General features: G+C 38.2%; 1 protein-coding gene across 2 annotated transcripts in view; it reads right to left on the minus strand.

The window, feature by feature from the left end:
• Positions 1 to 1,112: 1,112 nt before the first annotated feature.
• The window catches only part of ATXN7 (ataxin 7), a 56,412-nt gene continuing 40,650 nt past the window's right edge, over positions 1,113 to 16,874 (minus strand). For both annotated transcript variants that reach the window (XM_018068402.3, XM_025894686.2), the window contains 8 exons: positions 9,259 to 9,511; positions 8,326 to 8,588; positions 7,465 to 7,547; positions 5,472 to 5,737; positions 4,863 to 5,061; positions 3,871 to 3,992; positions 2,631 to 3,582; positions 1,113 to 1,508 (listed from right to left, as the gene is read on the minus strand). In XM_018068402.3, coding sequence (XP_017923891.2) covers positions 1,491 to 1,508; positions 2,631 to 3,582; positions 3,871 to 3,992; positions 4,863 to 5,061; positions 5,472 to 5,737; positions 7,465 to 7,547; positions 8,326 to 8,588; positions 9,259 to 9,511 — 2,156 coding nt within the window. In that variant the 3' untranslated portion in view covers positions 1,113 to 1,490. The remainder of the gene's footprint in view (positions 1,509 to 2,630; positions 3,583 to 3,870; positions 3,993 to 4,862; positions 5,062 to 5,471; positions 5,738 to 7,464; positions 7,548 to 8,325; positions 8,589 to 9,258; positions 9,512 to 16,874) is intronic.

The following is a 16,874-nucleotide window of genomic DNA, read 5'->3' on the forward strand; positions in this document are numbered from 1 at the left end:
GGGCTACTTGAACAATTGGACAGGCTCAGATTGTCTCTTCTCAGCAATAGCTGGTGCCCCTTTAAGGCAGAAAAAAAAATTCTCCTTGGTTAGGAATTCATTTTCTTTTGCTTTGCCCCCTTAATGAAACTTCAGTTAGTTTTGAGCCTTTACCTGATGTTTAAAAACTTAACGAAAACATCCAGAGGGGTCAAACCATAATACAATGAGCCCTTTAGCGGAATTCACTTTTGAGGTGTTTTGATGCAAGACAAAATATTTCATAAAAATTGGCTGGACTATATAAAACTGTGTAAAGCCCCCCGTGCTCATAAAGCCTGGGTGGGCGTGGGATGACTGTGATGCACAAACCTGTGCTTCATAGGGAACTCTCCTGTCAAATTGGTGTTTATTCCAGAATTTTGACCAAAAAAAAAATCTCACTGAGTGGTGGAAGGTATCTCATATTAACAATTTAGTTACACAAACAAGGCAGAAAGAAAGTGAATTTTATGGTTTTTAGAAAATATTTAAATACTTTAAAAACTTAGTTTTAAAAGGGCTAATTTCATCAGTTGAAAGACAAATCCAGCCTAATTTCACCAATAAGTTATCTTCTTTAAAATAACAAAGGCCTATGGTATACAGTATAGGTCAATAAATACGTTCTTTGGGCATAGTTTTAGAGGTTATTTGCCTTTGTCTGTTTGATGTTTTTGGAATTGTTAAAGAACAAAATTACCTTTTCTTCCACAATCAAATCTTATTCAAAAGAATATAAAATACGTTTTGTATCACACAAATACGATATTTTTATACTTGTTTTCTGAGCAATGGCCTCAAACAAGTTTTTTCTGGTTTTGTTGGGTTTGTTTTGTTTTAAACTCCTGATAGCTTCTTATCCCAAATTACCTGCAAAAGGCTGGGCAAAACAGACTAGTTTTTGAATTGTGCTATTTTTTTTTTATATTCCATTAAAGGAACATTGCTATAAAAACACTAAAGCCATATTCCCTTCTTGAGGGCTTCTTTCCATTGTGCCTCACACATTTTTCCCCTTGTCGTGGGGTCCTCTCCATTGAGGGTGTCTGTCTGGTTAGCTATCACCTACAAAAGACACCATCAGTATAAAAATAAGTCCACAGTAACGTTTATTTCCCCCCAGAAAACATTCGTTTGCCCAGCCAAACTATGTCAAATAGTGGCAAGATGATGTACTCCTGTAAGGAAAATCTCACAGATTTGTAGCAAACAGTCCAGACCACTGTTAACACTGATAAGAGCAATTATGTGGCTGAACTTCATCCAGTGTCCATTTCTAGTATATTCGTTGCTACAGACATGGCTTCAGGGAAATTCCTTGTTTAAGTGACAGTCCAGTAGATTTCCACACCTGAGGACCATGGGAAGTTGGGAAAACTCAAGGCATCTTGGAGTCCAGAAATCCAGATGGAGGTTTTGCTTGTAGTGAAAACTGTCCAGTTTGTTTCTCACCGTGGTGCCTTCAGCTATCAGGGACGGGCCTTTGGCTTGGGAGCAAGAAAAGAGAGAGAAGGATGAGTGAGCCGGGCTGTTGGAGCAGAAGCTCTGAAAACACATTTCTGGGATAAAGAGAGTATATTTTGGGGAGAATCTCAGGCACAATGTGACACTGCTAACATGCAGTTGGCTTCTCCAAGACTTGACAATTCTCAACTAAAGCTCTTAAGAAGTTACAACGGTTTCAGGCACAATTTCCTTCCTTAATTCACCCAAATGATATTTCTAATTTATATTCCATAGTTGAGGTAGTAATGATTAGGTAAGTACAAAAATAAATTCAGCCATCTGAATGCTTTTTTTTGTCACAGTAAACACAACGGTGAAAATCTTCCTCTGTGGCTGAAACTGAAAATTAAGAAACCTCCCTGATAAAGCTCTTACTGACCTCCTGGCCCTCCAGGTGCACAGACTTCAGGGTTTAAGCAGCAGAGGAAACAAAGTTTCTTGGGTTTTCAATCCTGAAGACACTACTTTTCCAGTGAGATTTGTTTAAAAAACAATAAAATCCCAAACTAATTTTTAAAATGGGATCTTACCAACTCATGAGATCCATTTCCTTTATAGCATATCTGTTCGCTTTACTGACTAAAAAGGTTTCTATCTTATTTATAACATTTAATCTTGTTATTACTAAGAAGTTAGTCAATGACACCTTGGGATAATAGGCTTATTTTATCACAGTATCACAGTTCTGTTATAGGTATCATTACGTTCCACTTTGTAGAATGTACACAGAAACAAGGAGTCAGGCTGAGGCATACAGCTCAGTTCCATGGCAGGCTGGAAAGATTTTTAAAATTATATTTTTAAAATACATGAATTTCATCTGAAAGCAATTCACAGGCAACATATAAGGAACTTGAAACACCACATTTAAGATTACTTTCATAAAATGTAGGTTGGTTTTTTTTTTTACAGTGTTAATAAAAACTTGTGTGAATGTACTATAAAAACACTCAAAATGAGTAGTGGACAAATATGAGAAGTATCTTTCACTTGAACAGGACCTGGAATTGGCTACCTAATAATTAAGAGAACACATGTAATATAAGCACATGAATAACCGTATGATTGTTCATGCTGGCTTAGTTTGAGGCAAAATTTCCTACCTGATGAAAAAGAGAATTGTTCATCAGTCCTTGCGTCCCTGGGATTGCACCAGTGTGTTTTGCATGAACATTGTTCACTGATGTCAATTTGGCAACTTTGTTTGATTTGCTGCTGCTGCTGTTGATGCTGCTTGAACCAGGTGAGCACTTTCTTTTCTTTCCTATTAATTTGTCAAGGGAAGTATGTGAATGTGAAAAACTGCTGTGTGAATTTACAGTCAGCTCACTGGACTGATGAACAAAGGGCCCTAAGGAGAGCGTGGAGTCGCTGCTGTTCATCATCACACTCATTCTCTTTATGGATTCTGCAGGGCTCCCGGTCGGAGGACCCCTCCCTGATTGGTCATGTTTGAGGCTAACAGAGTTAGCTTTGCTAGTCATACAGTTGAGGCCAACACTGTGGGATGAAGCTGTCACCGACGGATGATAGGAGGTCCCAGAGTTTCCAGAGTTCACCACACAGTTTTTTCTGAAGGACTCTGTGGAATGAGAAGGTGCGAGCAGTGCGGAACTGTTTTTACGCTTCTTTCCTGAGCCGCCGCTGCTACTGACGCTGCCGGTGCTGTTACAGGTGCCACTGCCAGCAGAAGATTCCTTAGGTTTAAAAGATTTGCTGGATTTCATTTTCTGAGGTTTGCTGGGCATAGGTGAAGGTACAGAGGAAAGCACTGTAGGTGTTGAAGGGGATGAAGACACTTGTCTCGATTGCATACTGCAGACAGGATCCACTGCCCCCAAAGCAGCAGGATTGGCATTTAGTGTCGTTCCGTGGGATGGTACCGATTTATTATTCAGAGACACACAGGAAGGAGATACCAACGCTGGCGATGACATAACCGTGGTGGGTAAGAGGAAACCTGCTGCATTGACACCGTGCTGGGAAGCAGGCATCGAGTTTGTCCGATGTGGAGCACGGACTGATGCTGTGGTACTGGATGCTGGAGGAATTTTCCTGCAGGTGAACAGAAAGACACAAATAAAACCCCACGTAACCACCACTCTTCAGACTAGTACCCAGTCTAACAATGCTACATTAAAATGATTGTTTCTTGAGGTTGATTAATGCCACTGAAATATTTCATGAAATTGACAGTTAATTGCTGCAAAAAACAAAGCACAGGCCATCAACCTTCGTTCTGATTAATCTGAACACAAGATTACTGTTCTTTAATTAGAATCACAGGTTCCATGTACTTTTACAAATACTAAGAATAATAAGAACTCTTTCACTTCTACTCACTTCCACATTTGTGAATTAAGATGCTTCTCCAACATGAAGTCAAGTGCACATCGAATATGGTTCCACCGCTTGTCAAACACGTAATAACCTCTTCCAATTTGCTGACTACCAAATGTGCAAAACTGAAAAGACAGATTTTCATTGGTGTTTTCTACTTCCAGTAACAACTCTCTAAATAATAAAGCACTGTTTATAAACAAATATTGCTAAATAATATGCTTTCTGATGTTTAAATAAAGGATAAAAAATATAAATTGGAATTTTTATTTCTGTGGCATAACAACTATTTTCATTTTTGGCCTTGGTGTATTGGTATCTTTCTCTTCCTATCTGATACTCCCATACTTATGACTAAAAGCAAAAGTCAAATTTGAACCCCTTTGACTAAACAGAGAAATACAGCAGTGTGTGTTTAAGTGTATGTATAAAAAATTATAAATATATATATGTAACATCTACTTCTGAGGAGCTACCAGCTATCTGCTTGTAGTCTGTTTTTTAAAAAAAAGGAGATAATTTGACATACAGTCTAGGCAATAAATTTGCTTTTAGTTAGACTAACTAGTTTTTGTCAAGATTTAAACATGAAACACTTTACTGCCACCTTTAATGTGATGTTGATACCTTGAGTAAAAAGTGTGTGTGGGTGTAGAGGGGAAGTCCAATAACAAAATCTCACCAAAAAGACACTGTTTACATGTCCTTATTCCAAACCCACAGTCCTTTAGAGCAGTTACCAATTTCATCTTTAGTATTTTGGCATTTTAGTTTCTTTTGGATTGGGGAAATGAGCTATGAACACATTTTTTTTTGGTATGTTTATTTTGCAACTAGTTAAACCTTCACCGCCTACTAGGCCACAAAATTTTCTCAAAATATAGAAAGAAAAAATAAAATCACATACTCCACAGAAAACCTCCCTTAAAACCCCCAAGTAATTTGTTTACAAGTTTAGAGCCAGAGAGAGACCGAGGTTAACTTTTAAAACGTACAGCGGCTGGTTGAGGATGATGACCTGAATAATGACAATCCAGTTTTTCAACAGGCTCTTCTTTTTCATCACATTCTCCCTCATCACTGGATAACCGAGATGCTGGCTCAGCTGCAGGCAAGGGAGGGTGAGGGGACTCGTGGACAGAAGGAGACTCGTTGGGGGCATTTCCACTGTGCTGGGCTGGACAGCCTGGAGGCCTGGGCAAGGCAAGCAGTAACCAGGTGTTATTGAACCAAGTCTAGTCAAAAATTCCACCCTTTAAGTGCTTACTATTAGTGACAGAAGGAAATCTACACTAACAGATTCCTGGTGTTGTCCACAGTCTCGGAACACACCCACTGAGCAGAAGGACATGGGGTATGGTGGCACCCCTGGCAAAGCAGCATTGCCCAATTGTTGCTGAACTGCTGTTATTGATGCAAGTCAGCTTTTACTGCTTCAAACACCAAACCCTCCTCACCCGGAGTTACACTCAGCAGGTAATTGCTAATTGCACACAGTCATCAGGCCTAGAGCAAACACAGTGCCCCGTCCAACAGATCCCTATCGCACCCTCAAAAGCTCCCACTATTAATTTCATACCACTGGATCTGCAGATTTTCCTTACCTTGGAAGACTGGGGGGGTGAGGTTTGGGTTTATTAGGTAATAAAGGCTTTGATTCTGTAAGAGTAACTCCATGAGAATTTTGGTGCAGCTCCTGGGAAGTTTTAGTAGGTGAGGGATGTGGTTCCCTGAGAGGGGGCATCTGCTGATGATGATCCGAATGTCGAAGAAGTTCCTTTTCCCTGGTTTTGCTTTTGTGCTCAGCTAATAACACATCAAATCGTTTTCTTCGACCCTGTACAGCCCTCCGCTGGGTTAAGGAATGTGTCTGCAGAACCATGAATAAATCATTAATCCCAGGCTATTACATTTGTCGAAGTCAAACACTCAAAACACGCCTCTACAGTTCTAAAACAGAGAAAATCATCATACTCCTGGTTTAGTAAACAAATGTAAATGTGACTTAGAAAACAAACTTAAAATGGCTTGGGGGATGATTATATCCCTGTCTGATACAAAGTCACAAAACCAGTAATTCAGTAAAAGGCTTCTTTCAAATTTCTTTTTAAAACGTGAACTGCCAAGTTTTTTATAAGGTTAACACTAGAACTGAAAATCTTTTTTTACATTGATATCTCAATTGCCAACTCCTGCAAAACTAAAAAGAGGTAATATTTACTTTAACTTATGAAAATATTCAACACATCAACGTTTAAAATAAGACTTAATGGGAAACTTGAAAAATATTTATAAAAATACTTTGCTGCCTACTATACACTAACATATTCCTTGAAAACTAACGTAATCAAATAGATATTAAGGAATGCAAAACATCCAGCAGAATCCAGAGTCAGACAGGACTCAAAGTTCTTTGAGTGTCCTGAACATTACACACAGTAAGATGTGTATGTGCATAAATGGCACAAATTCTAAGTAAGGTGAAATAGATGGAAGTTATTTTTCTGAATTGTTAAAGTCACACAGAATACTTTTTTTAATATGGCACCAAGGCTTTGATTTGGTTCATTTTAGTAGGCAAAAGTTATCACATAATTCAGACACAAATAGCAATTCCAAAAATATTTTATCAGTAGGTATAAGTAATTTCTAAGAAATGTTTTTACTTTCTTTCTCTTTTTCACTTTTTATTTGCATTTTTCTCTTGTAAAATCTTTCAGCTTTTCCCCTCTTAGCAAAACAATTTCCTCCCCTCTGTAATTCCAAAAGGGCAATGTGTTCAAGTTCAGTTCCTCTGGGTCATTAGTGCCAGCTTCATTTACCTTTGTTCTGTAGGTGGTTTATTTACCAGATGCTTCCCAAACTGACAGGTTAAGCTGCTTTGCAGGAAAGCAGCAAAATATTGCACAGTTCCAGCGAATCTGGATTTTTGCTTCCTAGGGACCAAGTGATACCCCTCTGTCCCACAAGATTTTGGAGCCAGAGGAGACATTTTGTCTGACTGAAAGTTTTTATGGATTGTTTAATTTAGAGTTTGACCTCTAGGCATGCTCCATGGCTTTTTGTAGGAGCCTCATTTCCGAGCTGGCTGTGGCTGTACATCCAGCAGCATTAACATTTACACAAATACCTCCCAAGTACCTGCTGCAGACTCTGCTGGGGGGAGAGAAAGGGGTGTGAGAGTGGGAGAGCTTGAATTATTTAAATCCTGCATAAACGAATAATATTTTTAATGCTTATGAGGAATTTTAAAATTCATGATCTACAACCCAAAGGTTACCCCCAAACAGAGGAATGTGTTGGTCCCCTGCTACCCACATGTGGAGTAGCATAGACTGTCCCATGTCAGCATCCACATTTAAAGGGTTTATACAAAAATACAATTCCCCAGGTTACTCTAAGAAACATGTTTTTGAATAAATAATTAACTGAACTTCAAAAACAATTCCTTCTTTTTCTGGACAACATGTTTTGAGAGGTACCATTTAAAGTGGTAATTACTGACAGCAGAAATTTGTAGTTTTCCATTTTCTATCATATTCCTCAGGAATTTGAATTTAAACTCCAGATAATCTTATTCTGATTCTGATATCCTACCTTGCATGTTAAAGACCTAGTACAAGGTTTCCTGGTTTCCACATCAATGACACCACAGTATATATCAGGATCAAATTCTCTCTCTGTCAGAGGTACACAAAAGTGAAAAGTTATCAAAAGACATTTAGAAATACTAACAACATTTAGCTACATTATAAAAATTAACCATATTGGAAACTTTCAAATAAAACATAGGCAAATGTACAAATAAAAATGCACAATAAAACTGTACAAATGAAATTTTCTACACTCTCAGCAAATTTATGGTGTGCTGAAATACAGATCTCTGGGCTACAAAGAAAATGGAGACATTTACACCTGTAAGTGACCCCAAAGGAGGAGATGATTCTGCCTGTTAGGAGAAGAGGTCACCATCATTATGGATTGTGACCAAAAAAAAAAAAAAAGGTTTTTTGGTTGTTGGTTTTGGTGTCGACAACTTTTCTGTCATTCTACTAACACTCAAAATAATTGTGTTTAAAAAGTGTAAAGAGCAGACAGGCTTCCATTTTTGAGTTTAAAAGGTGCTAGTTTTTCTGTTTTCCATGTACATTTGAATCTTCCATACAGAAAGAAGGAAACTAAAATCTTTAAAGACAGTAGAAGAGCAAAATTTTAAAACTGTTGGGACTGACAGGCCTTTAAGATCTGTACAGTTTCTGAAAGCAAAAGCCACATTTCAAGGTGTTTGCATCATTTAAGTGTATGTCAAATTATACATTTAAATTGTAACATAAAAAAAACTTATTACAAGTTAAAGTATCACAAGTGTTTAATTTGCTCCTGAAACTTATTTCTATATGTATTTCTACAGATACATTACTAAGAGGAATATAGCAAATAATAATTAAAAACAATTACCTGACAATCTTTTATGTAAAAATTTCCTATTATTTGTATTTTCTTCAGGTTTCTTTTCCAAAAATGGAGGCACAGAGAGAAGACCTTTACCATTCAGTATCTGTCCAGGGGAAGGCAAGGGTGGCTTTGGTATTGAGGGACAATTAAGGCCAGTCTTTATTGAGGAACTCACAGTAGTAGAACAAGTTGGACCAACAGCAGCTTTCAGTTGGGCACCATCTATCTTTGGATGAATCTTTTCCACTTTGACAGATGGAGTCATACTATTTATGAAAAACAAAGGGAAGAAAATTGAAAAAAAGTAGTTAAAATATGTTATTGCTCAATAATACTCTGATCTATTCCCAATGCAAATGTAGACCTTCCTCCTTTACTCCTCATTTTCTTATTATCTTTTTTATTTTCATATTTTTTATGATATCCATAATGTTTTCCGTCCTCTTTTCCCTCATTTCCCTGTAAGTATTTCAGAGTGTCCTCAGGGACTTCAGAAACCATTATTTGGATTCAAAAGACAGAGTATCACCAAAGCAACTGGAAGGGACTGTTATGTCCAGTGAGAAATGCCCTGTTCTGTGACATTAAATTATATCAGCAGTGCTGTGATCTCACATGTGCAGGTCAAAAATCACCTGAATCAGAGCTAAAACTCCCTTATGATCAAAGTATGCAGATTGAATCAAAGAATTAAGAGCCCCTAGTGAAATGACCTTCATTCATGGTGATTTAAGATGCACCTTTGCAAGAGATCTTGTTCAACACAGTCATGAGCATTATCTATAATCTTTGACTAGGCTGCTGGAAAAGATCTGGAGGAGTTTGAAGTGATTATCTCTTAAACCAAAACCCATCTGAAACAAAAGGAAACTCTACTGATAGAGCAGTGCTTATGCAAGTAGTAATATTTAATTCTTTGTCAAAATGCATACTCACATTTTATCATGGGGGACTTTGCTGTGCTGTACCGAATGCATTAACCTGTTGTTTCCGCTGATCTGCAGCTTGTCTTTGGGTGATTTCAACAACTTGGAATTTGATGATGGTGCACTAGTACCTCCACTGGATGAACGATTGCTCCCACTTCCACTGCTACCTTTGTTTTTTGAAGGGAAAGATGAAATGAGGGAAAATACTGAAGAGGAGGGAGGAGTCAAAGGCGGCTTGCTGGAGGAGCTGTGTCTTCTTTCTGAAAAGGAGTGAAAAAAAGGGGGTTTTAAGCTCCCATAGAGAGACAATTCTTAAATACTTCATGTTGTCATTTGCTACATTAACATTTTTGCTTTATTGGCTTGGGAGGTCCCCTGCCACACACAGAGCACAGAGGATTCAAGCCCTTGCTGTAATCCATGAGGTTCCACTCAATGCTGGTCTCCAGCGGGTTATGGGAGTCTCCTCAAACTTTAGGAGCTACATTCCTCAGGCACTAAAGCTTAGCTCTCTCTCGATCTTAAAGAAAAAGCAAGTGAGAATCAGCCCTGGACCTCAGACACACAAAGCCAAGAGACCCCTATCCTCAGGCCCAGCAAGCTTACGTATGGTATTTCCTCAAAGGTTAGGAATAATTTGTCAGTATGTTTACTAATGGTCAAAATTATCTTAGATCCAACATTTTCACTTTTACTTCATGATAACCCTTTGGCATGGTCTACTAGACCTTCAGCATGGAACACTCCTGAGAATAGCAAGTCAACTATTGTTTTCTGGGGTATTGTGGTTTTTTGTTTGGTCGGGTTTTTTTCCCCTGCTTGTTGTTTCTATTTAGCAACAACATTTAAAGCAGCAACAGTTTTGTTTCTACAAAACCAAAAATCTGAGCATTTGAATCGAGTGGTCATATTCCATCATTGAATGTGTTACTTAATTAACAGCAACCATGAACATTTCTACATTATTAGTACCATTTCAGCTAAAATAGTGTATATTGTAAAGGTAGTTCTTTAGAACAAGGAATTCTCAAAACACCTGGTAGCTTCAGGGAGCACCCAGCTCTGCCTACACACAGACATGTTAATTGACTGTTTGCTCGGCTGATACTTGGACACCTGTGATTCCTCAATGATCTCTGTAATCAACACCTGCTTAAGAGACTCATCTGGCAATCAAGTATATGCAAACCACAGATCTAAGAGAAATGAGAAAGAGGTCTATCAGAGGAGTGGAAAGGCAGCAGTAACACCTCTTTCTCAGCCAAGTACTGCTACAGGTGCCCAAATCCACCACCAATCAATCCCAGGATCAGCTTACAGATTTTGACTTGAGTGAACTGTGAAAGCAGCAGGCTGCTCATGAACTTACAACTACAGCCAAGAGTGAAAGCCAACTCCAGCACGATCTGTCTAGAAGTCTGTAACGCTCTGGGCAATGTAAATTAGTATATCTATGTTGTGCTTATATGACCCATTTCCCCCCAGTCTTATATACAGCACTGACATGTCACACTGATGATGACCAACCAGAACTCCACAGGTAGCTGGAAGCCACCAAACAAGACAGCACTAACTCTGCACCAATGTCATTGGGCAAGTAAGAGCCAGAGGGGAAAAGTCAAGCTACTCCAGCAGTGCAAGAGGAAGACACAGGAGTCTGACACCTGGCAAACCATTTTTTTACAGAAGTGGGGAAGTAGCATTTGAAATACGTTCATTAGCTCAGGAAAAAAAAAGAAAGAACACAAAGCCTTGACTCCAGTCAAGAAACAATCTCTGAGACTGAATCAGCTCCTATGTGTTCCTCTGTTTAACTGCAAAATGGGTGCAAAACCACTTAATGAACCTTCAGCAAAACAGTCATAACTTCTGAATGAGTATTTACCAAAAAGTGGAGAGGTCAGGTGTGAAGTGCCCAATGAAAACACCCAACAATTGCAGTAACTTATCACCCATCTCAAGGATCAACTGCCTTAAAAAGGTAGTGTTTAGAAGGAGTAGTTATCTGTGATGTTCAAAATCATCCACTTAAGTTTTTTAGAACCAGCTGCCACTGAAGAGTCTGTAAATGAAGTATTTTAGCATATTCATGTTCTAGTAAATGCCTGTGCTTCTAACATGACACACTGCTTATTGCCAAATGGCTTTTTATAGCAATGGCAAGAATCCCTGAGCAGCTCTGATAAGCTACTATTTGAGGGCCATTAGTTCAGCGATGCTACACCCTGAGAGATTACTCTGTGAGATAATGAGAAAAATTGCTCAATACTCTTCCACCTTCTGTATATTTAGAAAATTCAAAATCCAAGTGCTTATCACAGCTACAAATAATCTCTAGTAAGTCAGTGGATGACTAATGCAATCTTTGGGAGAGTTTGTTATGATGACTTTTGCTTTTGGAAGGAAGAGAGGGTGTTACTTCCTTGAAAAATCCTGGCAGATGAAAAGAAAAAGGGACTAGAATAAGACTAAGAACCTCCTTGCATCCAATCATGAGGAATAAACCAGACAAAATAGTAATCTCAGCTATTGATCTGAATTATAGGAACACTTCTCTTCTGGCAACTTTGACACTGTTCTGGCACCAAATTGAAACGTTACTGAGTGCTAATTGCATAAATGTTTCATAGCACCAGGCTCAAACAAGTGAGTTTGAGATAAATAGAAAGTGTTTTAAACTGGCAATGATAAAAAAATTACCTAAGAGAACTAAGCCTAATGGCTGATCACACACCAATATTATAGTGTACCTATCAGAGAGATTTCCATACACAGAGACACACCCACAGAAAAAAAAAACCGAGATGAACTTTTTCTAGAAGTCTGGGATCATTTCTGAAAGAGATATTGTAACATCGTAAGGCTGTGAGATCTTCACTTGCCCCTTCTGTGGATAACCACAGCTTGTGTAGTCTAGAAGAATATTCAGCTCATTTTTCATAACCTGCCTAGACCTGATTTTTGCTTGACTTACGTACAAGTTGAGGTAGGGCTGCTACTAGAATTTGCTTGTATATAATGATTCAGTTGTTTTATAATATTCTTGTTTTTAAGTGAAATCTCCTTAAGTTCTCTTTTGTAAACCATGAGAACAGCACCGATGCCTCATCTTATTAGAGAAAACTAATATTATTTTTGAAACCAGATATGGGTTAAGCATGGCATACTTCGAACAGATTTACTGACAGATTGACATAGTCTTTTAATGGAAAAATTACTAAACAAACTGCCACTGAATAATCAAGACCACCATGCTTATTATGCTAAGCATATTATAATAATAAATTCTACTAATCTTGCCAATCTAATAAAGTTCCCATTTGTCATTAACTCTGACTCAGCCTGAAAACATTTAAAAATATAACTATCTCCAGGTGTTCAGTTTTCAAATTTCAAAAGCTGGCACTCACATCAGTTCCCTTCACATCACTTTTGAGAGAAAAACAACTTTTTATTTCATAATTGCTTATACAACACATCAAAGTGATATTTCCAATACTGCACCTGTGTATCACGGTTCTCAACTCTAAAATTTGGGGGAAGGAATTTTTTATGTTCGGATTTTTCTGTTGGGTTTTCTGTTTGCTTGTTTGTTTTGTTTTTTAAATGTCAGAAAGATGTAAGTTTTGGCTTTGGATGAAGAACTGGAAAGTCTTCCTTGATCCCACAGCACTGGGAAGGATCTGACCTAAAATGAAAGCTGCGTTCAACATTAAATTTTAACAGATAAACTCCTCCCTAAATACCTTTGCATTTATATAACATCTTTGTGACCCTAAGGAGAAGGGCTGGACAGAGAGTTAGAAATCTGTGAAAAGAGATGGTATCCCAAAGGAGTGTCTCTGCTCAGAGACCAGGATAACTGTTAACTATCAAGTTGGAAAAATACAGCATCTCTGTGCCATAGTTCAGCAAGAATTATATAACATAATGCCAAAGAACATAGGACTTCCTCATAAAATGGATATTGATAATAGAAATCTCTTAAAGAGCATTAAAAAAAAATTAAACAGCTCACTTGGCCCTTAGTCTGGCTGCCAATTTTTTGGGTTTAAAAAACCCTATTTTCCTTTGTGTATTTCCTACTAAACATGTACTCTGACAAAAGTGCAAAAAAGTAACATGGAATGAGAAGATGAAAAAAGGACAGGCTTCTCATCATGTTTGGCTACTGCTTCTTATTCTTCCATTTCTGAGTAACCACTTGGACTTATTATGATATGTAACTTATTGCTACACTAAAATAAGATATCCTTTCATAGAAAAAAATATGCAATTTTTTGTAAAATGCCACTTTCTTTGCTGTATGTTTAAGAAAAAAATCATTAAGAAAAAAAAATTTAGAGCAACAACACTCTTAAAAATTTTTCAAAACATTCCTCCCAGGTCTATGCTTTTTTTCCAAAATCTAGGAAGTGCTGTGTGCTCTTCATTCTCTCTGGGCATCAACTGATAGTTTTGGGCAGCAGATACAAGATGTAGAGATCGAATTTCATAAATGCATTTTTTTTATACCGACTCCTTACGTAAGTACTGGGCAAAAAGTCAAACTGACCTGTGTCAGCGCTAGAGGAGCCAGTGGTACAAATGAAGCACAACCGGCTAAACACACAAGTTTAGTTCAGTCAAACATGTTGTAACTTCAGTCAAATTTCAGTAGTTTTAACACAGGTTAAAAATATCATGTAGATTAGGTGTAAGAGTATATCGCTCAGGCTATAGGATTAGATGGTGTATACTGAAACAAAGAACAGAACCACCTTTATGCTTAAGTAATTATTATTTCATATATCTGTCTCACCTAAAATATAAGCATGACAACTGTGAAAATTAAAGCAAACTTGTCCTTTTCTCCATCAAACTGAGCTAATGTGCGACTTGTCATTTGAGAAATTATGTAATACGGCCACACTAAAACAAACATCTTTTACCTGAGGATAAAATTTATTTTCTGTCAGTAAGAGTATGACATTTCTAGAGTAACTGCAGAGAGCTAATTGACTTGATCTTCTCATTTCCCCAGGAAGATGAGATCCATGACATGACAGCAGAGCACAGACGGACACTGCTGTGGAAGGGCACCTCACCATCACTCTGCAAGCAACTAAAATCTCTTTTGCGACTCTAACCCAAGTGGGGCTCTGATCTCACCGTGGCAAAGAAAAAAAGAAGAAAAACTAGATCCACAAGGATTTTGCAGGAAAAACTGGGAGCTAAAACAATCACAGGCATAGCAGGCGAATTACCGTCCCTTGGATGCCACCCTGGCAGTGTGCAGCTGCTTGGGAGCAATCGCCTGTGCGGGATCTTGATCTGCTGCTCACTCACTTATTGCTGCTTTATTATCCCGCTCTAATCACGAGACCTAGATACCAAGGATTCTGCCTTAATCCTCCACTACTGTCCCTTTAATCATCCCATCAGTTCTGTGTGCACTGTAAGGCAGGGTGAGGTCACTCCATCTTCAGTTGGGTGGGTTTGACCTCACGCTCTCAGCTGAACAGAGAGCAGCTGAACAAAGTCAGCTTCACTTCAGCAAGAAAGTTACAGAACAGATTATTGATGGAGTCCAAGCGCCCAGTATGACAGACTGCCAAGGCTTGATGGGCACCAGTACAACCTGTCATCTCCCTAGAGGTGCTTTTCATAAAAAATCATTGCTTTGCAACTGGCAGCTGATATTATTGCTTATCATTCAGTTGGCAAAACCACAAGGAGAATCTGACTGATAGAATCTGTATGCTTGTGGCACTCCATTCACCAAAAAATGATGCTTTAGCAGGAGAGAAAAACAAAGGAAGTATGTAATTTATATGGTAGGATACCAAATACAAGTCAGGGCAGCACATACATAAGCATTACATTGCTTTATGTATTCACATCACTTACCACAATGGTTTTCCATATCTTGATCAGAGTTCTTTAATATTATAAATAAATAGTAATAGGTATAAACTATTTCCCTAAGAAACAGGTTTATATAATATTTTTTATAAAAAGACTATGACCAAGCAATACTGATGCAACTTTGTACTTCCTCACTTGAAAAATATTCAGTGCAATACATAAGTTTATAATTTTTCTAGATATTTACTTCGGAGAACTGAAATCCACTCACAAGCAATCACTGTGCAAAATACATTAGATAAAGGTATGTGAAATTATATGTAAGCTGGGTCAGTTTTGTTGCTGCTGTTGAAGAAAACAGAGCTAGAAACGGAAAAAGATCGTTCTCACTGGTAAGATTCTGGATGTCAACCTCAGTACTTTAAAATAATATTTAAAAAAAGAAGAAATCCTGTAACTATAATTTAGGGTATTTAAATTATGCTTTTTATGGTACTACTACAGCATGGCCAGGATGGGGCTGTAATTCTCTGGTAGCACAACACTAACTGGGCAGGAATGCCATCTCCTCTATAACTGCTGCAGAACGGCCCCAAACCCAGCACACCTCCCCTGATCTCCAAGATTGCAATGATGGAAAGGAGAATGAGATTGCAAACACAGTTATTAAGAACACAGCAATAAATAGCAACACTAAAATGCATTTAAATAAATAACCATCAAGTACATCCCTTCCCCCACTGCTGCCTCTCCACAACTCTGTTCATTACTAAAGCTAGTTTTTTCCATTTTTCCCTATTTATTACTAATCCTTTCAAAACCCTTTGCATTCAGCACGCATGAGTAGTTCTGTAATCAATTTCCACAGGATTTAGAATTCCTCCTTAAAATACACAGGGTTTTCCCAAGAGATGTAAAATAACCTTTCAAGCAACAACCCATACACAGTGCCATCCCAACCCTGCAGACAGACAAGGGTTTTGCTGTGTTGTGCAGCAGCAAACTGGAATTAGGGATACTCCCATCAGGTTTGTTTCAGCTATTCAGAGCCCCATGAGACCAGTAAAACTCTCAAGAGCAATGTGGAAAAACCCATAGAGGCAGGATATTAAATTATTTATGGAGCAGAACCACAGGCAAAAAATGGAGCCAGGGAGACTCACTGCTCCCCTTCATGACCCAGATAAGGATGCTTTTCCCATCCTTCTCCATCCTCCTCTTTGCTCAGGTAAAGCCAAATACAAGGGCTTTAACATCTCACAAAGACTCTGGCACAACATCCAAGCTCAAACTTCTGTTACACTTCCCCAGTGAACTTGCCAGAAGGCGGAGAAACAACAGATTTCTCACCAGGGAACTGGCCCTGGCCCTTGTGCTCAGTAACTGTCTTGTAAATCTGTCAAGCACTGAAATATAAATATTGCAAAGTTATTATGGAAGGACAGTAGAGTGTCTTAGATGGTAATCGGGCCATGGAGAGATTATAACATCCACATTACGAGCACTAATCTCTGTGTAGCCTGTTGATGACATGACAATACCTGCACAGCCTGATTAAAGGGCAGGTATTGAATAAACTGTTCTTTTGCTATTAAAAAAAAAAATAAACTGTTGTTTGAAATAAATTTCAGAAAAGGCACAGAGGTAATAAACAAAAGCATCAGAGAGGGGTAACCAGCACAGATCAACAGCATCTCCAGATGCAGAATGGGTCAGCTTCCTCAAAAACATAGCTCGAAAACTGTTGTCTTGCATGTTTACCCTGAATGACATTAA

Source organism: Manacus vitellinus, unplaced genomic scaffold (assembly GCF_001715985.3).
Source record: "Manacus vitellinus isolate BGI_N305 unplaced genomic scaffold, ASM171598v3 scaffold_14_pilon, whole genome shotgun sequence".
NCBI lineage: Eukaryota > Metazoa > Chordata > Aves > Passeriformes > Pipridae > Manacus > Manacus vitellinus.